Source organism: Brachycentrus maculatus, unplaced genomic scaffold, assembly GCF_059751285.1.
Source record: "Brachycentrus maculatus isolate JH-2025_06_01 unplaced genomic scaffold, ASM5975128v1 h1tg000748l, whole genome shotgun sequence".
NCBI classification, from domain to species: Eukaryota; Metazoa; Arthropoda; class Insecta; order Trichoptera; family Brachycentridae; genus Brachycentrus; species Brachycentrus maculatus.
The window spans coordinates 73,381-100,930 of NW_028281479.1; the positions used below are offsets into that span (position 1 = coordinate 73,381).

The following is a 27,550-nucleotide window of genomic DNA, read 5'->3' on the forward strand; positions in this document are numbered from 1 at the left end:
TAACCAGAAATATAGAAGACCTCATTGCGCGAATTCAAACAGAGATAGGAGTTTTATATTCCGGGTCGACGAATATATACCATACATCACAATACAATTATTTATTTCTTTGTTATATATTTTTTCCTTCATAAATAAGGGATAACCCGTTCAAGGTAGTGTAAGGAAAATGAGAAAGTCTTATTATTTGTCAATTTATTTATTACATCCATCGCTACTTTCTTTTTTATTAAAGCTACCTAACAATCGCGACTCCCTCACAATATCCTCCACATTAACAACTTTTTAAATATTTCTTAACTTTTTATATTATTTACAAAATGAAGAACACTTTATTTCATAAATTACGAATTCTATCTCTACAGCAGTGAATTGTGCCTAAATATTACACTATTTACAGCAAATAGTACCTACCTACTTGTGTACATAACGCTACTATGTCCCACGGTACACATTGCGTCTCGACCCGAGCACCTCCGGGTTCGCGGCAGACGGACACGAGAGACGAGGAAGGTCGGTAGCGGGCTCGGCCAGTCGGACTACGGTAACAATATTCTCCTCATAACGAGTAATGACGCGAGGTAAAGGATGACTACGTACATAAGTCACGGAATTATTTATATCCAAATTGAATTTACATACTATCTTTACTCAGTCAAGAAATGCAACATTCTCCGGTTCCGTTCCACTCTAGTCTGGTATTAAGTACGTCTAGTCCTCGGAGTCCTTGGGCGGCGGCGAGGCGGGCGTGGAGGGCGCGGAGGGCGCGGCGGGCGAGGGCGCGCGCAGCAGCTGCAGCGGCGGCAGCAGCGGCAGGCCGTGCAGGCCCTGCAGGCCGTGCAGGCCGTGCAGGCCCTGCAGGCCGCGCAGGCCGTGCAGCAGCGCGGCCGAGTGCTCGCGCGCGCGCCGCCGCAGCTCGGCCACGCTGGACGAGCGCTGGTCGGGCGCGCCGGCGCCGGCGCCGGGCGGCGACGGCAGCAGCGACAGCGGCTTCATGGGGCAGCACGAGCACAGTCCCGGGAAACCTGCGAACGGACAGACTCCACTTTACTCGACAACTTACATCAGTTCATTTTTAGACCCCTCCGAATAGAAAAAAATCTCTTTCGCATACCGATACTTTTGAAACGACGCCTAATGGAAAATGCATGAATGCGTTTGAAATAAATTTGTTTTGTAAAAAAAACTGTCGCTTAGTCCATTTTCAGAATTTCCTTATTAATTTTTCACAAGACTTGGTTAAAATTAGAATTTAGCTATTAAATTTGATTTTCAGTAGATTTATTGTTATTTTAATCGCTACGAGTATACCTAGATAGTTATCATTGGTCAATACGATCACAAAGGAAACTCTGCCTTTTCCTCAAGGAGTTAACTCTTCGAGTTAAAATTAGGTTGGTACGAATATTGTATTATAAAATTAAAAACTACCGATATCTCGGTAATGCTTCGCAAAAATTGCTCGTGCATCAGCGAATATTCTGAATGATAACATTTAAAAAATAAAATGAATTAATCCATTAGAATAAAATACTCATTTCGTTTGCGTAATATTAAACTCAGGCTTCCATCTTGTCTCATCTAACCTAAACCTAAATTTTAATCTTGATAGATCCGAGATCTGATCTTTTCAGTGACTAAATTCTATTCAGAAGAATCTGAATCCTACTGAAAATATATGAATGGCACAAAAGGTTTTGTGTCGGCTGGTGCCTATTCTTAAGGTGACTATTCTTAAATTGTTGCTGTAGAAGCTTTGTCTATGTATGTGGAAAATTCTTGAGATGAAATCGATTGCAGACTCGGGTCGTCCATTGAAGTCCATCATCCAGGTGAAGCGTTGTGTCGGCACTGGCGCTTGGACCTTACAGTAATCTGGACGACCCGCAAGGTGGGTAAGTTCGCACACACGAGTCAGTAAGTGATTTCTCCAGTGCGCAGTGGTGATGAGCGGACTCACCTTTCATCGGCGGGAAGAGGGGCTGACTGAAGTGCGGCAGGCCCGACAGGTGAGGGGGGAAGAAGAGCGGCGGGCCGGGGCGGGACCCGTCCAGGGGGCGAAATCCTCCGCTGCAACAACAGGTCACTAATTACTCTCCCACTCATTTACTACCATATTATATAAATAGACGAGCTTTAAAACGGACTTATGTTAATAACAATATATATTATATATTTTTTAAATCACATCTTTAACATTCCAAAATGACTGTCAAAAATGATTTATTATTTGACCCCTTTTCGCACCCAGGTGGTCCACAGGACACCTCATCAGATCGATGGGTTGTTAATTTGATCTTCAATAATATGAAAGCACGGTAATTACTCTTTATCTTCAAATTTTGCATCAAATTCTCCTATTCTCTAGATGTCTGCGTTAACAACGTCTACTAAACCTCTCTACAGAAATCAAATAGATAAACAACGAATAATAGCTTTAAATGAAATTCAATGATCACTTCCAATATATTTGTTGAAAGTGATAATTGAGTGATAATCCCTATATTTAGGGTGAAATTTAAAAATAAAATACATCTCATTATAAATGCATATAGATAAACTAAGCTTCAATGTACCCCATTTAAGAACATTAGATATTAATGATTTAAACATGTTAATAATCTCAGTTGAAACCAATGTAAGTCTCTCTCCAAGCGCGAGAGATTAGTATCAGTGTTAGTAAAACTTCATAATCTTTTGATTACAAATAATAATAAAAAAAATGATTTTCTAACCAAATTAATACAAAGAAAGCGGATGCGCAGTGTTCATTATCTTCATTGTAATATCGTATCATAGTTTACATTGGTTCGTCGCTACATAATATACCCCTTATTTGAAAGACATGCCGAATACTTTCAATTTGTCATTATGCATTTCATAATTTGTGCAAAAATATGTGAATAGTTTCAATAATTAGATATCTGAGTACAGTATTATGTAAATAGAATGGAATATAGGTCTGCCGGGGGACGGGGACGATCGGTGACGCCAGCGACGACGCTCAGGATCCAAATGAAATATTCACTTAAAGGCGCTTTAATTATTAAATAAGGGAATTCGGTAAATTTTAATTAGGATGACAAGAAGCGCCCCGCTCTCCGTTTAATTCCTCTGTACCATCTGCTGCTGCTAATACATTATGCAATAACAATTAGTTTTAATAATCCGCTAAGATATGACAGATTAAATATGACAACGGCAAATTCGGTAACGGAGTAAAGGCATTAATTATTTACCGAGACAGTCAACCCGACTCCTGCTGCTCGTTCTGCGTGCTACGTGTAGTTAGTGTACCTCCACTGCGAAGGACCCCCCAGCACTCCTCGTAATACGATCTATTCCTCGTTTACCGATACATTTCTACTCTGTCGACCTACTATCGTAATCAACCCGACTCCTGCTGCTCGTTCTGCGTGCTACGTGTAGTTAGTGTACCTCCACTGCGAAGGACCCCCCAGCACTCCTCGTAATACGATCTATTCCTCGTTTACCGATACATTTCTACTCTGTCGACCTACTATCGTAATCAACCCGACTCCTGCTGCTCGTTCTGCGTGCTACGTGTAGTTAGTGTACCTCCACTGCGAAGGACCCCCCAGCACTCCTCGTAATACGATCTATTCCTCGTTTACCGATACATTTCTACTCTGTCGACCTACTATCGTAATCAACCCGACTCCTGCTGCTCGTTCTGCGTGCTACGTGTAGTTAGTGTACCTCCACTGCGAAGGACCCCCCAGCACTCCTCGTAATACGATCTATTCCTCGTTTACCGATACATTTCTACTCTGTCGACCTACTATCGTAATCAACCCGACTCCTGCTGCTCGTTCTGCGTGCTACGTGTAGTTAGTGTACCTCCACTGCGAAGGACCCCCCAGCACTCCTCGTAATACGATCTATTCCTCGTTTACCGATACATTTCTACTCTGTCGACCTACTATCGTAATCAACCCGACTCCTGCTGCTCGTTCTGCGTGCTACGTGTAGTTAGTGTACCTCCACTGCGAAGGACCTCCCAGCACTCCTCGTAATACGATCTATTCCTCGTTTACCGATACATTTCTACTCTGTCGACCTACTATCGTAATCAACCCGACTCCTGCTGCTCGTTCTGCGTGCTACGTGTAGTTAGTGTACCTCCACTGCGAAGGACCCCCCAGCACTCCTCGTAATACGATCTATTCCTCGTTTACCGATACATTTCTACTCTGTCGACCTACTATCGTAATCAACCCGACTCCTGCCGCTCGTTCTGCGTGCTACGTGTAGTTAGTGTACCTCCACTGCGAAGGACCCCCCAGCACTCCTCGTAATACGATCTATTCCTCGTTTACCGATACATTTCTACTCTGTCGACCTACTATCGTAATCAACCCGACTCCTGCTGCTCGTTCTGCGTGCTACGTGTAGTTAGTGTACCTCCACTGCGAAGGACCCCCCAGCACTCCTCGTAATACGATCTATTCCTCGTTTACCGATACATTTCTACTCTGTCGACCTACTATCGTAATCAACCCGACTCCTGCTGCTCGTTCTGCGTGCTACGTGTAGTTAGTGTACCTCCACTGCGAAGGACCCCCCAGCACTCCTCGTAATACGATCTATTCCTCGTTTACCGATACATTTCTACTCTGTCGACCTACTATCGTAATCAACCCGACTCCTGCTGCTCGTTCTGCGTGCTACGTGTAGTTAGTGTACCTCCACTGCGAAGGACCCCCCAGCACTCCTCGTAATACGATCTATTCCTCGTTTACCGATACATTTCTACTCTGTCGACCTACTATCGTAATCAACCCGACTCCTGCCGCTCGTTCTGCGTGCTACGTGTAGTTAGTGTACCTCCACTGCGAAGGACCCCCCAGCACTCCTCGTAATACGATCTATTCCTCGTTTACCGATACATTTCTACTCTGTCGACCTACTATCGTAATCAACCCGACTCCTGCTGCTCGTTCTGCGTGCTACGTGTAGTTAGTGTACCTCCACTGCGAAGGACCCCCCAGCACTCCTCGTAATACGATCTATTCCTCGTTTACCGATACATTTCTACTCTGTCGACCTACTATCGTAATCAACCCGACTCCTGCTGCTCGTTCTGCGTGCTACGTGTAGTTAGTGTACCTCCACTGCGAAGGACCCCCCAGCACTCCTCGTAATACGATCTATTCCTCGTTTACCGATACATTTCTACTCTGTCGACCTACTATCGTAATCAACCCGACTCCTGCTGCTCGTTCTGCGTGCTACGTGTAGTTAGTGTACCTCCACTGCGAAGGACCCCCCAGCACTCCTCGTAATACGATCTATTCCTCGTTTACCGATACATTTCTACTCTGTCGACCTACTATCGTAATCAACCCGACTCCTGCTGCTCGTTCTGCGTGCTACGTGTAGTTAGTGTACCTCCACTGCGAAGGACCCCCCAGCACTCCTCGTAATACGATCTATTCCTCGTTTACCGATACATTTCTACTCTGTCGACCTACTATCGTAATCAACCCGACTCCTGCTGCTCGTTCTGCGTGCTACGTGTAGTTAGTGTACCTCCACTGCGAAGGACCCCCCAGCACTCCTCGTAATACGATCTATTCCTCGTTTACCGATACATTTCTACTCTGTCGACCTACTATCGTAATCAACCCGACTCCTGCTGCTCGTTCTGCGTGCTACGTGTAGTTAGTGTACCTCCACTGCGAAGGACCCCCCAGCACTCCTCGTAATACGATCTATTCCTCGTTTACCGATACATTTCTACTCTGTCGACCTACTATCGTAATCAACCCGACTCCTGCTGCTCGTTCTGCGTGCTACGTGTAGTTAGTGTACCTCCACTGCGAAGGACCCCCCAGCACTCCTCGTAATACGATCTATTCCTCGTTTACCGATACATTTCTACTCTCTGTCGACCTACTATCGTCATCAATCCTCGAGGTGGACGTATTTTTAACTACTCTTATGTATTACAACAAGTATTATCGACTCGTTTTTTCAAATTCAAAAATCACGTTAATAGAGTGACAACATGTGTTACTGAACCAGAATAAAAATCATCCACTAATTATTATGTAAATAATTAATTTTAAAGACAGGTTACAGTGAATGATATTTCTACCATATGGTAAAGAAATTGGAGGAGGAATGTTGGTAAATAAAGGAGTAAATATTTAATGGTTAGGTCACTCACGGTTGCATACCTGTATCACTTGATCACCCTAATATTTATGGTTTCCGTGAGAGTTGGATTATCAGAAGATGTTGGATGTCTCGTAACATTTTAATTACTTATTAATTTAAAAGGACCAACTATTTATCATTTCTCATTCCAAAATATTACATCCAAAATATTTTAAAAAATCTTATTTCGAAATAAATATTGATTTTTTTATTAATATAAAAGCATACCTTATAGCATTTTGTTTTTTTTCTTCTGTATGGTTAGTACGGTTATTAAGGTGTGACTTTAATAAATCCTCTTACAAATATCTTTCACGATAGCCTCGCTAGGTTCTCTTCACTAATAATATATGCCTTGATGTCGAGTAGTTAAGTCATTTGTCGATATTGCACTTATTTATCACTACAATCTGCTCAGTACCGACACGTCTCTCCGCATAATGAGGGTTTGCTAGTGCAATAGGTCGTATTAGGCGCTGCATACTCACCCGCCGCATATTATTATATTAGAATGAGTACACCTCCCTTCGCCCCTCGCGCCCCCTGAACCTGTTTTTCTTTTTTAAATTTTCCACCACAAGATGGCGGATGGCTCATTCACTATTTAGGTCGGCATTACCTCTCCCTTCCCCGCTCCGCCGCCCCAGCGCCCCGCCGCGGCGAGAAGATTGCCTCTTTTTATTATCCTACAACCTCCCCCCGCCTCCCCCCCCCGGCACTACGACCCGCGCGTCAACATAGTGATGTGTCGTCTCATTATGTGGCCTCCGCTGCAATAATTTCAGTTGATGAGATATCTAATATTGAAGGGAACGTCACACAAAACTGAGTGCGAGTATTATTTTTACCGAGCATAAGAATCCTACCTACATTACGCGGACACTAAAAATAAAAAGTATGTATCCTACACATTACATAGTGTAGATACCTAGGAAGGAACCAAAGTACTGGGATCAACAATACAGTCATTTCCATTTTTAAAAAGGCTCATGTTTCTGTGAAATTCACTTACCTACCTACTAAATGTATAATACCCACAGATATGGTAACGAAAGAAGAATAAAATGGAAAATTAACCCTCCGAACGGACCAACTCTGAGTAAAGATAAAACGAAGAAACCAAATTACTTTTCCCCGAAGATGACTTATTCATGTTGTTATAACTTAGAGAGAGAGAATTGTAATTTAAATTGTATTTTTACGGAATTCTGAATAATTAAAACATTTCAATTTGATAATCTTCCTTAAAAGAATGAAAAATGTAAAAGCTCCTAGAATTTCAATCAGTTTTGCTGAACGATAATAATACAATGTATGGGGAGGCGGGAGGCGGGCAGGGGGGAGGGGGGAGGGGGGAGCTGCTCTTAAATAGTTAATTTGCAAAATTTCCGCTTCAGACAAAAGAAAAATAAGCCGGTTTGGTAAATTAAAAACTCGGAAACAGGTAAAAAATAATAAGATGGAACACCCCCCTCCACTTCGCTCGTTACCTACTCCCTCCCCATATTTAAATACAGGGTGCTTTAAATCTCGCAAAATATATATTTTTCAAATCATACTTTCAGTATGAATTTTGTTACAGAAAAATGATTTTTTTTCAACAACTCGCCAAAACTTGAAGACAACTATTATTTTTTTAAATGCAAAATTTAATGTATGGAATCAATTAAAAGCGTTTAAGGGAATAGATTTTTTCAGCTCAATTCACAAATTAAATTAATTTTAAATACATGTGAAAATAATACAAGAGCATTTTTTACGGATCCCCCGTTTTCAACATAACAATAAATGAATAAATTTTAGTGTATTATTTAAACGGAAAATACTAAATTAGGAATCGTATTATTAATTTAGTCTCCCCTGACTCGGTGATGGAATGGGGGTGGCGGATTAGGCCGGGAGTGGAGTGCGGCGCCGGCGGGGAGGGGGTAATGTATAAAATAATAATATAAAAATGTCAGAAGAAGTTTATTGCGGGCTTTGTTAACTTCATCTCCGACCTGAACATTACGGAATATTAGGACTCTAGTAAGATGTCACCGAGAGGCGACACCGCACGGCTGTAAACCTGACTCCAAATTGGCACCTGCATGTTGTGAGGATTGCCTTACTTTAAATTGATGTAAAGGAAAGGTAGGGATGAAATAATTTTCTTCTTCAACAAATTTTTGTTCGCAATATCAATCGGAGACCCAATTTTGGTCGAGCAACTTGCCAGTTCGGCTCATCGAGGGTCGCTCTCACCCGCATAAACGTTTTTATTCATTGTCTCTGAGGCTACCTGCGCAATAATTGAATACCATGCCTGTTAATAAAATCAAACGCACCGCAATGTTGCCTTCGCATGGGTGCATAGGGTACTAAATTAAATCGATGCATGCTTATTAGTTACGAATGAGGTTCACGCGAAAAAATCTATAAATGAAATGTAATGCTGAGTTTCGTAGCGGACATATCGCTCACTCCTTTCAAGAACGTCATAAATCAAAATACTTGATTTTTCAGGAGAACGTTTTTAAAGTTTAAAAATATAATACAATGTATTAAAAATAAACATCAAGCCACTTATTGAACTTTTTACTGTGCAACAGATCTTTTTAGGTAAAACCTGAAGGTTCTTTTCCAATCTGAAAAATATTTATAATATTTAAAAAATAATTAAACAATACCTTTTCTTCAAACTGCAAAAACAACACTTTCTGCCCTGTAGCGGGTAAATATTAAGTTAAAAATATGCCACTTTTGCTGTAATATAGTACATTTTCTGGGCATTCCGAAAACATGCACAACTGAAAATTGACGATTTTTGATTTATGACGTTCTTGAAAGGAGTGAGCGATATGTGCAACACAATTAAGAAAAAAATCAGCGTGTAATCAACGCAGCTCTTCATTTGACTCAATTTATCCCGATAATAATGTGATGGCAGCAGGTGAAAGGTAGTAGGTTTGGTGATGATTTCTTTTACTTGAATCTAACCTCGAGAGAAGAATACAACTTTATTAAGACGTAATTGCATATATTCCAGAAAATACATTTCATTTAATTCGATGGCAACTTGATATGGTATCACAAAATGTTGGGATGTACTAAAGTAAGTATCAAAAGTCACAATAGACCTAACATGGTCGCAGTGACATAAGGGATGCAAGATCCCTTGACCCCCAGGAAAAAAAAGTATCAGGAGTGTAAGAATGTGAAAGAGGGGTAAACACGGGTGAAAACGACAAAAACGAAATGTATCACATATTTATCTCCATTGATTACAGCGATTCTATATTATCTACATTATGCCAAATAAGGGAGGCCCTTCCTCAGATGAGAGAATAATCACATTAAAATCCCCGATTTATATCGCCCAGTCCCGGTCTGTCCCCAAAGGGTTACATTATATAAACGTAATGCCGCGCTACTTGCTCTAAATAAAATTTTAAATTCAAAAAGCAAAATTTATACTGCTCGCAAAGAAAACCAGAAATTGAATTAATTTACTCTGCAACGGCAAAGCGGTAGTGGTGTGGGCCGGGATGGTGGAAGGGCGGAAGGGAGCACCCCCTCCCCCTACCTCGGCCCCCCGCCACCACCCACCCGACACAAGCAACCGAGGGAGGGTTTATCTTATCAAATTAAGGTGTTAACTATCATACCGCTGTCAAATCCTCTTGTCTCGTATTTGCTTTCGGAGATCGTTTCTAATTTTATTGCGAAACTAAAGGTGTTTTTACATAATATTATTACGTATCGGGTACTAAGATATCCGTATTCTAGATTTATTATAAAATCATTCAATGAAATCCTTTGATCTTTTCAAGACGTTTGAAGATTTTTGTATGATTTTTCTTAATTCCCGATAAACATAATAGTTACTTGCCAGGTTAGTGCTTTATAGTTTTATTAGTAATAAGCAGGTATTTAAACTAAGAAATATAGCGTTTGTTCAGCGCAAAATATTGTAGTATTTTATTATAATTATTTATTATTATGTGTTACATTGAAAAATTAAAAATTAGGATTGTGCATACAGTAGAAGAGGCGAAACTTTAAGAAATTGTCAAACAATGATATTTGTTACACTGAAGAGAATTATACAATGTTCTCTACAAAATCCAGGTTATCTTTTCATAGATCTCTACAATATTTATGTACACGGCTACACCACGCTGACATGCCACTCTTAAAAAAGTCAGATAATTAAAAAATATATATTTAGTATAATATATTATTTAATTGAAACTTAATAGTGTTTTTTTTTGTATATATCCTTTCAAACATTAAAGATAAATAAAATACAATAGTACTTATTTTATTGAGCAACAAATAGACTCCTCATCTGATAAACCGGTTCAGTAGTTATTGAAATAATCGACAACGTCTTGAAACAAGAGCCAACATCTTTGGAACGTTGAACCTACTTCCTCTACGTGCTGAGAATGCCACAACCAACTCTTTGATAACTACGCCGTTTACGATGATACCACTAGCCGACATAATACTTTAGGTCCGACGGTAGTTTTTTGTTCTTCGGCCTCCCTGTTAATAGTAATAGTAAATACCAAAGTACTGACTGCAAGCTGATGGGAGAACAGGATTTTCTGGACAAAAGGGGGAAGGGGAAAGGGAATGAAGGAAGTACCCTCGGAACAATCCAACTTATGAAAAATTGACGTAAAATTTCATATTGACTGACATTTCCTTTTCCCTTAAGGAGCTTTGTGTATCTCCACTTCTCCCGAAGCCTTGATTCACTTTACTGCGGCTATATTCGATATTGGAATAAAGAAAGTGTATTAAAATGGGAAATTTCATTCCGCTTATTGATTCCCGGTGTGGGGTCGGCGGGAGGGGAGGGGGTTCTCGCAATCTATTATTTTTCTCTTCCGAGGTTCTTTTCCGAGTGCCCCGCAGAATCTGTCATAAATTTAATGGACGTATTTTGAACAAACGAGATTATTCTTTATCCTTTATGACAAACATTCGGCTTTGGTTTTTTTAAATTTAATATCGACCAAATAAGAGAGGAAAAGATTTGCCAAACCATTTTACGTTAAGCGTGTGTCTCGGAAGGTTTGTTTATCTCGGAGAGATTTCGTTCGTAACGGGAGTTGGCGGAGTGATTCAATACCCATATCGGCTACAGTCCGCGCGGGATGTGTTGCGTTATACTAGTACCGGAGCTGGAGAGCTGGAGAGTCGAGAGTGCATCTTCACTCTCGCGAACAGGGTAGGTATAGCGTAATGCGCCATATATAGGTGCTCTGTGTAGTCCGGATTAAGCCATTATTTGAGGGGATTATGCGGTGAGCCTCGGCCATTACCGCACTGAGAATTATAATGTGCGGATTTTTATTTTATTTTCTAATGAGGATTCATATTTTTGGAGCTTTTTGTTTTCACTCCGCTCCATTTTCCACCGAACGCTCATTCGGTTCCGTCCTTTATTATAGTATATATTTATATACATAATTTCATATTTTAATTCCCTCGGCATTATACTACCTACTGCATACTGCGCAGGTAGTACCTACTAATAGTAAGGTAATCACTTTTCGAGTTTTCTATTTTTCTAGATTGAGCACAAAGCGATTTTTATGTCCATATTTTTATATCCATTATATGAAAACTTCTATGAAAAAAAACATAATTTTGCATAGAATAGTTGTCAACTTCATTCAAGCGTGGTTACAATTCGACAGAAAAAGAATAGAATTTACTACCGTTAAGAAAATACCCGATATAAGAAATTGAAATTACACGTGTATTAGAATCTTGTCCGCCTCCATAGTGTATTGATTAGCACATTTGGCTACCATGCTGGAGGTCCTGGGCTCGATTCCCTGGGGAATAAATATAAGTGATTTTTTTCACTCTAATATTTATTTAAACGAGAATTGGAATCTAAAGCGTAGGCCTTCATATAATAAACGTTCAAATCACCATGCAATAGAAAATATAAATAAATTTTATGAAATAGGAACATAAATAGAATATAAAAATTTTATGATATTTAAGAAGAAAAACGTAACATAACATTCGTTTAGAAATCTGTCTTACATCGTTTTACCGCACATTCGTTCGAGAGATCGCATTTCGACTGTATTCAACCTACTTTCATTCTTCTTTTACCAATTAATTTTTTCCTATAAAATATAAATTAAGAAGAATTAAAATGATAAATAGAAGTTGAAATTCTTACAGTTATTTTCTTATCATTCCGGTTAGACACAGATTGTTCATTATCATCATCATTATCTTCTTCATCTATCTTTTATATAAATATAACGATTCAATTAAGTCAACAATTTCATCCTCCCAGTCTTTATTTTGTATTATTAATTAATCATTGTCAATTGAATTAATTTCTCCGAATGCGGAGGTGTACACATATTCATACAAAATATCCATAAAACATATACAATACTTATTGAATGAGCGCATCACACGCACGGACTAATCAACATGTAATTAATTCATATTTCAAGCGGGCAAACTCAATTGCTGGCATTTTGTTCTTTTTTTTAATTTTCATGCTCCATTTTAATTGACCCTCTGATCTTTAATTTTAATAAGATGATTGATGTCTCCCTTCTCTTTCCCTCCCCCTTTCCCTCTCCATATCGCTACTCATCACCTCAAGAACCCACTAACATTTTGAAAATTTCTTGGGACAAAAAATTGTTTGGAATATTTTTAGAGTAACTTTTAAGTATATACTGATAACGTATGTTAAGTTAGTGTAGGGTTAAAAATTGCTTTGAAGTTTAATTGAAAATGTGAAGTCACTAAATTTCTCTTCAAATATATTTACAACGATTCGAAATTTGAGGAAATGGTTGACAATCATGAGTAGAATGGCATACATACATGCCAGTTACGTTAAGTACAAAAAATATTAGGTTTCTGAACCTCATATTGCATATAAAATTCTCGTAAATTATATTACGAGAATTTAATATGCGTGCATAAGTACGTTCATTAAATTCAAAGTAAAAATGTAAAATTTGATGAACAAAGAAACGAGTAAAGTTATTTTCTACATAATTCAGAAAGGAAAGTCGAAAGAGAAATATAAGAAAGGTGAAAATGCTTATTTATAATACAAGTTTTAATCTTGCGTAAGACTTTTCTGTGTCGTTAATAACAATTTGAAAGTTCGCGGCGAGAAAACTTAGTTTTTTCGCCCGAAATTCGTAAGGGAATAAAGCTATAAACATAATTTGAACCTTAAAAGGAACGCGAGTTCTCGTCAAAGGGAAATTGTCCGCCATTTTTCTAGACGTGGTGGGAAATTTGTACGTCAACGGAAAACGGGGTTAGAATCTATTACGGCGGCCTGTTTTACCTACACAGAAAGGAGAGGAAACCAATCTAATTTGGAGTGAAAATTCCATTCCGAATTCCAAAATGAAATATCAAAAGAGTTGAACGCGAATTGCCAGAAGCATCAGCGGGTCGGTCGCCATTTGCATTACTTTATCTCGCGGGTTAGGCGGGTGGGTACCTACCTCTACACCGGCACTGGCGGAATCACTCGAGATCTAATCACAGTTCACCTGCACCACGGCAGGCCCTACCCGCGCTCGTCAAGCGCAAGCACCTACTCGTCCAGCGACAGTCACGGCGAGAAGCTCATTACTCAGTCGACTTGTGTTTTTCGTGATAAAATGATTTGTTCCCGAGATTTGCATCCCTCCAGTGCGGAGTCCGCCATTTCATAATTAGTCCCTAATTACATCAGCCGCAGCGGATCCTCGTAGCGCGGAATAATTTATATATTCTGTTTCAGTAATTAATACATCCGCCACCGCCCCCTCCCCCCTCCCCCCGCTCCACCCTCTCACCCCGGGAGATGGAGAGCACAATCTGGAAACTGAAAGAGATAACTTGGAAAGGATTGAGACCAAATTTCAGCTTAATTTAATGTGACGTGAATATTCCGATTCGATTTATACGGTATGCTTTGAATTAGGTAATTACCTTTTTTCTAAATGAATTGAGTTTCCATATACGAAAATAGGTACTTCTAACTATCTATTTATTCTTATTGTAGGATTTTGGGTTTAATATGTGTGAGCCATATTTCATTTTTAATTTACTATATAAAACCACATTAGATATCTGTCGATACTCAATATTCGCCGATTTTATCTTACAAATTTGACGTTAATCAATTTGTTTAAAAAATGTTCTAAACCTATTATATTAATCCGTTCCTAATAGCATTTAAACGTTAAAAACAACCTGAATTAAATATTTAAAATATTGAAAAGATGTCATTAAAAACTCTTTTCACTGTTATCGGAACTTTAATTTAACTCAAGGATGATTGAATTCTTTTAAGCATACTCTATTATATTTTAACGATATACAAAATGAAAAAAAAAAACACCGCTCCGCTCCCCCTTTACTCGCTCCTTGGATCATTTAAACTTTTGAATGAGCCGTCGCATTATTATTTTACATTTAGTTTTGAGTGTGTAAATGGTGCTATGGTGGTGAAGGGTAGTATTGTTTGCATGCTGTGTTAGTGATTGTCCTGACGAAGAGACGGGTACGTCTCGAAACCGGTAGACGTAAAAATCTCGGTGAGTGGTTATATACTAATTTTATTAACATTTTTGTAAAAAAAAATAATAAGTATGATTGCAATACGTTATGAATACGTTATATAAAGAATTAACATCATTGCGTATAATGACAGAGTTCAAAATCAGTGAAACATAAATGTTAATAAAGTGATATTCTTCATACATATTTCTAATATCGCCATCAAATATTTCCAATGACAAAGGCAATTTTTCGCCATCGAAAACAATCGATTGCGAGAAAGTGTATCGTACAATAGTAACACTTAATCACCTGAAACTGAATATGAATATAAGCGTGTGTGAATTTATGTGTGTAATTAACGTTCTTTTCAATTAAAACAATATAACGTTTCAAATATAAAGTTTACAGTTAAACTTTATTATTTTAGTGGAACCTATCTTTAATTTTCCACATTTTTTTTCACGGTTGCCTCTAGAATGTATCCCCGTGCAAAAAGTCCTAGAGAGAATATCTCTGACGAGTGTCGTCATGTAAACAGGTGTGACAGTGTTCGTATCGGTGTTGGTGTGTGGGGAGGAGAGGGGGGGTGCCGAATTGTACTCCTAATACAATATGCACGTCTTGATATTCTCCGCCATAATCCATTACTCCGCTAGTTTGGTGAATTATTAAAATAACAGTCGTCAAATAATAGAGGAATTTGATTAATCCCAGTCTGTTTGATATGTAAATGGGTTTGCGCGGGAAACCTATCCGGAGTCCGCATACCTCCCCCCGCGCCACTCCCCCCCCCCCACACTTCCCAATACACAGAGACAGCCTGTTCCGGAAATTATACAAGTCAAATAACATCTCCCTTCATTTGTCCTGCGTCGGAATCAAAGAAAATGGTTTTTGTTTTTAATTGTTTCGTGATCTATTCAATTATAAAAACTTTGACTGTTTTTTTTGCACAAGTGGTAACTGTGTTAAATATTTCGTGTCCACTTCGCTCCTGCTCGCAAACAATAACGATACAACTACTAACAAAATTCAAACAGTTGAACAACGTTTTAAGGAATACTTACGAAAAAGTTGAATATCATAATTATCACAATTTTACATACCCGATACTTGAGAGAAGGGTATTTTATATAACTCTGGGTTAAAATTTGGCACTCACGACACCTTGATCTCAGCATCTCATAGTTCGTCAAGGAATTCTCCAGAATTGTAAGATACGTAGATTTTGTAACATACTTTTAATTTAGAATATAATAAGTAGGTTTGTACTTAATTTTACTTAGACATCTAAATAATGATGTCAAATCAGTTATTTGTATCAGCAAATATGCTACCGTTCGCTTCGATAAATTTATTTCCGAATCACCGTGTGAGTTAAGGCACGGAACTGTGTGTGTTTAATTCAAACCAATTTCTGTGTTAATTAAACTGTAATTAGTACTAGAGCCCCCTCCTTCGGCTCTCCACCCCTCACCAGCCCCCAGTACCGGATTAGCGGATTATGTGTTATGTGAGAAACGTCTTACACGTACCTTACTATTATTATTAGAACTACCTACATTATATACATATGTAGGAGGTACACCTCCGAAGTAATAGTGGGAAAATGTTAGCTTTCTTTCTCATCTTAATGCAGTGGATCCGCGATTTAGCGCGTAAAGTGTTTTGCGTGTGGAAACTGCCGGCATTCAATTAAAGAGATGTTCGTGCTGTCACTCTGATAGAATTATTATTTGAGTAATGCGTCGCTAACACGATACTAACTATTCTCGCCTGCTATTATTATTATTAGAGCCCGATGATGTCATGTTTCTACTTTAAACTAATTTACTCCCACAGTAACACGATGTGCCAGTACTAGATTACTAGAAGAACAGTGACTTTATCTAATTAACGTCGCGTTTCCTCACTCGTTGCTCACCCATATTTACCTAATCCCTAATCGCGTAACAGCGTAGCATCTCCAGAAATGAAAATCGTTCTCGAAGAATGTACCCGGCTCAGCAACAAGCCGCAGAACGTAGACAAATAGAACTATCTCTCGAACTACCTTCATTAACATTTCACAGGGATGAGCCGAAGATAATATAAAAAGGATGTTTTATAAATATGTTATATTAAATGTATATAAATAAAGCTGACAATTCATTTTAGAAAGGCAATTTTGATTGGTCATCTATCATCACACATATTGATGATCTATGATTATCTATTGTAAAATACCAAACTACATATTCATTTCGATAACTTATTTCCAATGAACACAATTTACATAGTACAACAAACGTGTATAACTATATGACCAAAAGATAATTTTCTACATACTTAGGGACTAGCTCTGATTTATTTTAATTTTTAGAATCCTCTAAGCACAGTTTACTGCTTCCTGGCGTATTGTGCTAAGTTACTATGCGGCTATTCGAAGTAGATACCGTTGTGTATAGTGATTTTGCGGACCGTGTATTCCTTCCTATACCGCACGATGACAACTGCGGGAGATCATATAATATTTATATGATGTTGATATTTGTGGATGTTCACGTACGCGACATTACACCCAAAGTACCCTATAAAGAAGTGCTCGCTTTATTGAGCAGACCGGAGACAATAGCTCCGGAGGGCTCTGTAATGGCGACCTTTCACCTCCTTCCGAACAATTGCCCCAGAAACGCCGCGTATCGCGTTTGTTTAGCGCAATTCCTACGGAGTTGCGCTTCCGGAGCGGCGCGTGCCACGTGCGCGCGGCTCGCACGCGGCGCGCGCCACGTGCGCAGCGGGCGCGCTACTCACTGCGCCCGCCCCCGAAAGAGGAAATCACTCTTCCTAAAAGGTCATCTTTGTCCAAAACGGATATTCCGGGTAATGCGCTTAATGTTACTCTTACTATTAATAATGCGTTTATCAATACGTTCATGTGTCCCCTTCGGTCGAACGTACCACGCTGAACGGGTCGAGTCGAGTATATTTAATTGCCTAATAAAAATCTCTAAACTAATTGATTTATCAAATTAAGTAAATTAACCTAGAACATATTATAATAGTGTGAGTCAGTGTAACCCTTTCTGCCCGCATATAACTGTAGAACTGTCAACCCTTTGGCTGCGCGGACTGATAACCATTTAAACTAATTCACGCACAAAACGAATAAAACGTGGCATTAATATAAAAGACTTATCAAACCAAACATAAATGTGCCCTCTATTAATCGGAGCAATAAAAACATTCGAGCAATAATATATTTACGACGATTTAAATTATTTTTTATTAGTTGGAATTTTATTTACCCATCAAAATGTTATTAGATCACTTAACAAAGTTATTAAAATTACGAATTATACTATGTACTCTTTATTGTATCACGTCACTACAAATCTACAAGTGCCAGTCTGCAAACGTGCTTAATACATACATATAATTGAATTCAATTCGCAATGGTGAAAATCACTATTATTACTTATTTTTTTTTTTTTTACAAAATGTTAATAAAATCAGTATATAACCACTCACCGGTGAGTGGTTATATACTAATTTTATTAACATTTTTGTAAAAAAAATAAATAAGTAAAAATGACTAACCACAAAGTAAATGCTTTAAATATTAATAATATTGAGAATATCACTATTATTGTTTAAATAGATATTTAATGTTCGGAATGCTAATTCAAAGAATATCTGGATATTCTTTGAATTAGAATTCGGAACATTAAACTTAAAATTGTGTACCTGGATAAACAAATTTTTAAATCTTTTTAGGTATAAGCAAATAAAAGTGATCTATAATTGTTTGTATTTAGTAAAAATCAAGAAGGTGAACGTTACCAAGCGCTTTTTGTTCTTAACTATCCCGAAATATCACGAAACAAATTAATTAATTTGTCACATTTAATTATTTAATTTATGTATTTACCATTAACCGTATTTTAACGTTCTGTATTTATTTACTTATGTACGTTATATCGCACAATAATCATATCAATTTCTCATATGTTATTCATTTATATAATATTACACGATTTTTCGCTTTTAACAATCAAGATTTAAATAATCAGCGTTTAAAAAAAATGTTGGTAGATAATAGCGTGAAGTAATAAAATTCAGTTCAAAACACGACGATGTGTGTCGGGACCCGAATGTTGCAGTGCGCAGTGTGCACATTGTGTGAAGTTACTCGAGTGTGTGTGTGATGGACACTTACTAGGCGCTTTTGTAGTTTTTGTTGCGTCCACAAAGGGTTGAGAGCGCTGTTTGCCAACAATAATCTAGAATTCAATTTGCCACGATTAATTTAACCCTTTGAATGAAACCAGTGAAAAAAAAATGTCACCGCTTTATAATGGTTAGGAGTAGTCGTATATTCCCAGGGCTGCGGCTGAGGGCAGTTTTATTCCGGGCAATTGGAGTCGCGCAACACCCGCCATAACCCTTTTAGTTCGGGCTTGTGATTGGACTTTATTCATTTTTGATTAAATATCAATAGCTGTCTGAAATGTGACGCCATGAGCCATGCAGGTGTAACGAATCGACGGCTCCACTCGACACTTATTTGGCGGTTATAAATCATTCGATCTTTTTCACTATTGGAACAATAAAATCAATATTTTACAACCGATATAAAATCATCAGCTCATCAATTTATATGTAGTTAATAATTAACGATCTTTGTATTTATTGTATATGTTTCCACATCAAATAATTAACACACGACTTTGGTTTATCAGTTGCAGTACTATAAAAAAATAATGATCCATTAATGAAGACACTCTGTCATCTCCTCTCGTTCGAAAGTCCGAAGTCATTTCCTTTAGCGTCGTCACAAAAAGGGGGTGGGAATACAATGAATATACAATCGGAATCAATTTATCAACCCTTCATACAATCTTCACCCACTTTAAAGTATGTTTATTATGGTGTAAAGTTTTTTTTTTATGTATTTCAAAATATATTTATTATACTTAACTATATTTTACCTAGTTCTGATAACGTAAACGTTGTCGAGTTAATAATTTTTTTTCGCTTCAAAAAAATGTCCTTTATAACAGTAAAAGTACTTATTTTGTGTAATTCAAATGTGAATGACTTGATTTATGTAAGTATTCTCCAAAATTATTATTTCCTTATAATACATACATACATACATGCATCCTTGTATATTTATGCCCACTGGCCCAGCCAAAAAAGCTCAAACAAAGCTGCATACCTCGGATTTGAAATACTCGTATATGCCTCAAGTTTAGATAAAATGCTCCTATTTGGTAATACCATATACAAAATTATATGAATTCAATACTCGTTGACTTTTAGATAAAAGTCAGATGACAATAAACGTTTCGTCATCTTTTATTTCACTAAATATGAATAAAATAAGCGCTAACCATGAAATGATTGTATTGATTCCTCAAATAATCGCGTAAATAAATTAAAAGTAAGTAACAATGTTATATCTACCTAGTAGCACCAATAATATTGTGCATTTTAGATAATTGTATCCATTTAGTTTGTTATCTTTAGTCTTTGGCGAGGCCTACAAAGACCCTCGGAGCAGATTCTTCTATTGCTTGCAAATTGGCTGCAATAGAATTGCGCAAGACTTCGCTTCTCCGCAAAATGATTCGCGAGTTGCCATCAATTAGGTATTCTTATTGCCTTATTCAATATTATTAATATCAATTACCCGCTTATTATTCTGACCCCAGTGTTAGTGGTGACGTCACAAGCGCTGTTCCTAACTGTCTCCTTACTGCCCGTTGAACTAGTCGTTATTATTCGCATTCCTCTAATTAGTGAAATTAATTCTGTTAAAGCGTTATTCAATTATGTACATTCTTTCGTGACAGACGGGCAGCGTTGTAGTTGTACACGCTCGACTGCGAAACTGGCGTTGCGGGTTCGATTCCCGCCAATCGAAAAATGAATTTGAAAATATTTATTTTCAATTGGTCTGGGTGTTAATAATGCATTTTATTTAAACATTGCCCATACTTACTATTTTACCTGCAGATACCTTTAAAAATAGAGGCATTGCGGGTTACTCCTTTAAAAAAATACTTGTAGAAAACGGCTTCAAAAGTATTTATTTTTAAGTGACACTAATTTAGTCTTCTTTAAAAAAAATCGTTATTAATTTATTGTGTCTATGATTAAGATAATATAACATAAATGCAATCACGATAGGTCCAGTTGTCAAACGATGTTGATAATGCCAACGACAGAAAAATTAAATTGTAGATAAAGTGCCTCGAAGAAGTTCGCATTCGAAGAAGTGGAACGTATTTGATGGAATACAGATGACACGAGTGTAAGAGCTCAAGGTGAAGATCTATCAAATTGGAAAGGAAATGGATGAGGATAGGAAAGAAAAGGATAGCTCATAAACTAGGTGAGAGAGAATACCATAAATGGTTAGGGCACACAAGTTTTTTCAAATTCTAGTGTTTTTAAGTAAAACATAATAATAATACTATGAACTCACCCATCAGCGAACCCGGAAAACATGTGAGCTGGAAACGGAGGTATGGTGTGCCGCGGGGGGGCGGGGGAAGGGGAGGGGGGTCTGCTTCCTCCTCCCATACTCCTAGAACAATACAGAATCTGTCTAAAAATAAAATCACTAATTGAAATACACGAAAGTACAAATATAATATATTATATAAAGCTGACAGCAGCTTCTACAATAATTATTATGAAATTTTATTTTATAACCTGAAATCCAATCTTCAATTACAATAAAACTTTCTCGATTGTATGTATCTCTTTTTTCCACATTTCTATCTGTCATTAATCGTCATAGTTATTTGATTACTGAGATTTGTAATATGGTATTACTATGAGAAAAATTAAGACGATTATTTTAATAAGTTTGTTGTGATTTTCGGACAATTTAAGCTGTGCTTATGTGTTCTTTGGGCCACTGGCCCAAAAAAGGGGAATGTCTTCCTAAATGGCAAACTAAAGTAAACCATTTGAGTCAGGTAGACTGTTTGGGCCAACAACAAGAAGAGGATTTCAAGCTTTAAAAAAGGTTGACTATTTCAGGTCAACAATACAAAATCCTTCAGATTAATATTACTCGGCCCTTTGGGCTCGTAATTTAATTTTAGCGTTTCCTTAGTTTTCGGAATTCCTTTTTTTGTGATTTAAGAAAAGAAAAATTACTTTTAAAAGTAAAGTACGTACACACATGCTATTAAGTATAATAGCATTGCTCAATAATACTATGCTTTTGTGCATTAGCATGTGCATGTGAATAAACATATCGTAGTCGTACAGGAGAAAGTGACCAACTGACAAAACGTAAAATGTTCAAGAGGGCCATTTAAACGTTTTTACACCTTTGTTATCAATTAAAAACAAAGAAATAATGTATTCACGATTGTGATTATTTTTGTGTGAAAAGAGATGTTTACCAATATTGAAATGAGTAAAAAATATTTTTGAAAATTTACATCGTAAAGTTTTTAAAATTACTTAAAGCAGTTTGTCACTTTTTCCTGGCAAAAATTTAGGAAAAAATGCAGATAGTCACTTTTGATTCTTAGAATGAGAACGGAAACGTTAGTTACAGATACAAAAGTTTAATTCAAAGCATTTTATTTTATTAATTTAAATTAAGAAAGAAACTTTTTTTTTGGAAAATAAACTAGCTGGTAAGATAACATATATTTTTTAAATAACATAACTTTTTTTTAATAAATATACAAATAGTAAAGAAGTATTATTCTGACTCAGATTCAGAATCTAAGTTTGGTTCTGGTGCTCTGTCCTCCAGCCCGGGTTCGATTCCCAGGGGGGGTTGAAAATAAATATTAGTGATTTTACACTATAATATTTATTTCATATTACCCTGGACTGGTCCCTGAAGCGCAGGCGTGATCATCCTGCCTTCATGTAAGTAACGATCAAGATAAAACTGCATCAATACGATGCAGTGCCCTATGCACCATTAGTTGCGGATAAGGGTTAGAAGAAGATTTGAGATCTAACGTATCGTCAAATCTTAATTCATGTACATTATATGGATCACTCTTTCTTGATTTTTACATATTTTCATCAATAATTTACCTCTACTGGCCATTTGACTTTAAATTTAGTCACTTTGTTTCTCTAGAAACATTTAAATGTCAAATGTTTCATACAGAACTATAAATAACTTCATGGCGTTGAAAATTGTTACAACAGGCAATAATGTCCAAGTGTCACTTGGTCACTTTTGCTTGTAAAGAAAATGAACATCAATGCAGTTAGTCATTTTTAACAAGTCAAAATATTACACTTCCAATTTAAAAATCGCTCTGGGATTTTTTTCAGGGCAGTATTAAGCTAGTAAGATGTCAAATAGTTAATAATCATGTTTTTGTAAAAACTGCAGTTGGTCACTTTCTCCTGTATGACTACGATATGTATCTAGGACCAGTGGTTCTTAACCTTATCAGGTTATCCTGAGTATCCTCCGCGAGCTTGTTGCAAGTGCTCCGCGAAACTATGAAAACTGAAATTTTATTACAGTTTTTAACCTCAAATTTGTGTGAGCTAGGTTTCTTGACATTAACCAATCTTAAAACGAAGAAACGCAAAAGGCTTAGCAATTTGTATGGAGAAATGCGAGTTGGAAGTTATCTTTGTATGTTTTTCGGATCTTTAGTTTTGGTGTACCGCGAATTTTCCTTATGACGAAAACTGCTCCCTGACATCAAAAAGGTTCAGAACCACTGATCTAGACCTTAAGAAGATAAGTCTCTCTCTACTAAGAATTTGTTTCGGATAATACGTACCCATGTATGTTTGTATTTATGTATTTATCTGCGTGTTACCTTGAAACCGGTGAAGGGGTATCTCCAGGATCGCTGCTCCTCGCGGGCAGGCCGGGCGCCCCCAGCGCCCCCGCCCCCCCGGGGCTCGCGGGCCCCCCCTCCCCCTCCGTCTCCCCGTCGCCGTCCACATCGTGGTCGTGGTCCTGGTCGTCGTCGATGGCCGACACCTCCGGAGATGAAGTTAACCTCCCGTCGTCCGTCTAAAAGAACACGCCTTATTAACCATATACAACGTACATTTTTGACATCTTGACATGGATAAAGAAAGATATAGAGATCTGGGTATTTACAGGGCTTACGACCTGTCATAGGTTGGTTAAGTGATCACTTTACTTACTTTACTTTACTTCATGGATACAACCACACTACTCAAATTTTCGTAACTCCTAAATATATATTAAGTCTCACGACGCTTCGCGTGTGAGTTCACTGGAACCATCTTCGGTTGGTTTAAGAAAACTTTTATTAGATTTTTAAATGATCCGGCTAGGATCATCAAAATAAAAGGGTCTCTGCCAAATAATGCTAAGAAAAAATTACTCTTAAGTGAAGAAACCCAGATTTGTGAACAAGGATTCAGACAAAATGTTAATATGCAACTTATTTTGTATCATGTTTTATACAAGTGACAAACTATTTACTATTATACTCTGTTTACTCTGTTTACTCATTACCTTGTCTTCCTTAATGTCGTCTCTCTTCCCCATGACGTCATGGCCGTCCCTTTTCCTCTGTTCTTCTTTCAGCCTCTCTGCCTTCCTCCACTTGGCTCTTCTGTTTTGAAACCAAACCTACAACACACACGAAATTACTGAACGATCACTATCCGTTACATTTTTTCAAAATGACTTAATATTTGTTACTCACGTCGATGAAATAAGAAAAAAATTGTATTCGAATTATTGTTATAAATGTTATTATTGTCACATGTTTACTTCCTAGTTATTTATTTTGAATTCTTTATTTTTCTTAAGGCCCAGTATTCGTTAATTCGCAACTTAATTTTCTCTAAATCCAGGTAACATTTTACGTATTTGATATTTTTTTTCTAGAAACACCTTCACTGGAAAAATAAGTTTTTCTTCGAAATAATTATATGGTTTTGAAAAGAAAGGAGTAATGGAAAGAAAAGGAATAAAAAATATGTAAGTATATAAAAAAAGTATGTATTTTCTAAAAAATAAATATCCAATCCAAATATTTCAAAAAAAGATCGGACTTGAAGAAATATGTGTCCTCTTCGGAGGTCGGCCGGTGATTGAATTCTGTGTTTGCGTTGTATCTCCTCAACTATTTTTAAAATAATATAAGCAGCTGTTAATTCGTTTTGAATTATAGATCTAAATACATTATTTCTCGTGTTGTTATTCATGTCTTACATATTTCTGTAGATAAATAATGTAGTAAGTCTACAGCTGAAAAGAAGTGGTATTTTAAAAAGCATATTTTCAGTCTCTTCCAGCCCTCGGGGTGTGCTGCAAGTAACACTACACAGTGGGCAGAGTGCAGGGCCCACTCCAGCGCTCATCCCCTTCAGCGCGCAGGTCTGTGTAGCTTTACTATTATTGAGGGAAATGAGCTTAAGGGATTACGTGTCATTATTACTTTAAAACCGAGTTCACCCTCTAACCCTCTAATGCACTCTGTGTTTGTATATTTCATTTGCGTTATCATTCTTGCGGTATTTATTATTTAGCTTATATGGCTTATTTTTTTACGTTCTCAATTTTCATAAAATCATTTTAAAGGTATTCTTATAAAGTAGCACTAATAATATTAAAATAATGAAATCATTTTAAGTATATTTATCAGCTTATACCATCAATATTTTTAAAAGAACTTAATTGATTGTCCATTGTGTTGGCCTTAGGCAATTTTAATTGTTTTTTATTATTATTTTGTTTTACAGTCAGAAGAACGTGTTAAAGTGGAATCGAAGCAACCCCAAAGTTAGAGTACAATACTTTGAACCTATACAAACATTTGTAAAATTCTTGTTATTCAACTTTGATTTAGTTGTATATGTAAAGGTTAGCTCTTAAATTTTATTTACTCCTATTTAATAAGTAGTTTTGCTAGCGCATGTATAGCATAAGACATTAAGAATTAGGCAGAAAAATTTTGACCTGACACCGTCAAATTTATATTTGATGATAGTTTATTCAGAATCTACAACACCATCTTGATATACAAAAAATTTTAAACAGTTAACACAATTTTATGTTAGTAATTAAATTAAATATTTTTGAAAACAAATAAAAAATTGTCACAAATTATTTTGCGATAGTTCCTTTTTCACAATCGAAAAAGAATTAATGTCCACTTTTAATTTAAATTAATTTAATGTCCATGATTCCACTGATAAAAAATATGAATAATCAATAAATAAAAATAGAAACAATCCCTGCCCCCTCTTCATCCTTCAACGTCCCAAGGATACAATTCTAAAATTTAGACTTAGCTTCACATACGGTGATTGAAAATGATCGAAACACGTGTCACAATAGATTTTATAATTGGTTGGAAAAACCAGTTTGCCGAAGAGAAGGGATCGGATTACACAATGAACTGGAAAATAAAACAATGGGGTCTTGTTTAGTATATTTGGTAAGTCTGGAGTAGCTCAGCGGAATAACAAACAGTTTACTGAGTTTACTCAATCGTGTCTCGATAGAGTGGGGAGGCGGAACACGGAACACGGAACACCGCTCTCGTACTACTCGCACATCCCCTTCAACTCCGCGAAGCTGTTATTCATTCCGCAACACCCCTCTCATTACAGAAGCGTCATTCTTTTGTGTTTACATCACTCGGTGACCTCTCTCCGCCGATCCCCTCCGAGTGGGGTGACAATACACTCCGTGTAGCGCAAAGTGCCCGACAAAGCGAACGAGAATCGTTCATCTAGTTACATTGTACGAGCGGCGGCGGTGGCGCTGATTGTTTGGCGGTTCCGTATCGCGACCCGCCAGAGAGCATGTGCGCTTGTTGACTCGGCTCGGGGTCGCCTAGAACCCCGATCCTTCGCAAATAGCCCGCGAGGTGTGTGACGAGGTTACCCCGTACCCACCCGGTACGCCATGCCGAGCGTGCGAGTGCATCGCGGGAGGTTCCGCACATCTGCGAGCTAATATTAATACTAACAATAATTGTTACGCTCTAAATTCTCTCCCGCCCTAATCTGTAGCCAGCCGCAAAGGGGTTGGAACTAATTACAGAATGGATATTGTGTTTTAACAAACAAACACGTCCCATTATGTTACTCAAATTGCACTTGTAGCGAGTAGATATTACTTTGCCGCTTCATTTATCTTCCTACATATCGGTTTATGGTTCTATGAAAGTTTATAGGCAGACGCCGCGGCGTAGTTGGGTTGACGCTCGACTGCGTCGCGGGTTCGATTCCCGCCAATTGCAAAATGAATTCGAGAAAGATTTATTTTCAATTGGTCTGGGTATTTGTGATGTATTTTTTTAAATTTACCTTCCCTACCCTGACTATCCTACCTGCAGACAAGCATCTAAAATAGACGCTTTGCGGGTTATTCCTTCGATAAAGAAAAAAAGTGAAAGTGTACGAGTAGTTTCTATAACTATAGAAAATAACTGGTTTAAGTCCGTAATTCTTAAATCATCAGAATGAAATAACATTCACCACTTACATAAATGGTACCTATACAAAAGTATTTATTGGGCATAAATTTTATTTCAACAAAATTATAAACAGATTGTTTTTTAAATGCTTAAAAAAAAGATAACTCTATGAAAGCAATCCAAGCTATCAAGTATTTACTCGCTTTCTTCACTTCACCTCGCCGCGTGTTCTCTCCTCGTGGAGGTGAACAGTCAATTTTTAACCCCTAAACCCGCGCCCCCCCCGTCCCTCCCCTTCCGCCCTCGCCACCCGCAGTCTAATGGTGGTTTAACGATTCCCCTCCGAACACAATACCCTTTGGTTCTTTTTTATTTAAACCCGACTTCACAATATACCACTGTTCTCGCTACTCACT

General features: G+C 37.6%; 2 protein-coding genes across 2 annotated transcripts in view; both read right to left on the minus strand.

Moving 5' to 3' along the window:
• Positions 1-12: 12 nt before the first annotated feature.
• On the minus strand, positions 13-21,303 carry LOC148300330 (uncharacterized). Its single transcript, XM_088274912.1, has 3 exons — positions 21,203-21,303; positions 1,961-2,070; positions 13-1,025 (listed from the first exon to the last, which is right to left on the minus strand). The coding sequence occupies exons 1-3, from the start codon at positions 21,298-21,300 to the stop codon at positions 712-714; spliced, it is 522 nt and encodes a 173-aa protein (XP_088131038.1). The 5' UTR covers positions 21,301-21,303; the 3' UTR covers positions 13-711.
• Positions 21,304-23,163: 1,860 nt separating this feature from the next.
• The window catches only part of LOC148300331 (uncharacterized), a 54,723-nt gene continuing 50,336 nt past the window's right edge, over positions 23,164-27,550 (minus strand). Inside the window, exons 5-7 of the mRNA XM_088274937.1 lie at positions 24,215-24,331; positions 23,541-23,740; positions 23,164-23,218 (exon numbers count right to left, since the gene is read on the minus strand). Of these exons, the coding sequence (XP_088131063.1) occupies positions 23,164-23,218; positions 23,541-23,740; positions 24,215-24,331 (372 nt within the window). The remainder of the gene's footprint in view (positions 23,219-23,540; positions 23,741-24,214; positions 24,332-27,550) is intronic.

Coding starts and splice junctions, on each gene's coding strand:
- LOC148300330 (XM_088274912.1), bottom strand. CDS start 21,300: ATGGGAGGAGGAAGCAGACCCCCCTCCCCTTCCCCCGCCCCCCCGCGG. Junction 2,071..21,202: donor TTTTCCGGGTTCGCTGATGG/GTGAGTTCATAG, acceptor CTGTTGTTGCAG/CGGAGGATTTCGCCCCCTGG. Junction 1,026..1,960: donor CCTCTTCCCGCCGATGAAAG/GTGAGTCCGCTC, acceptor GTCCGTTCGCAG/GTTTCCCGGGACTGTGCTCG.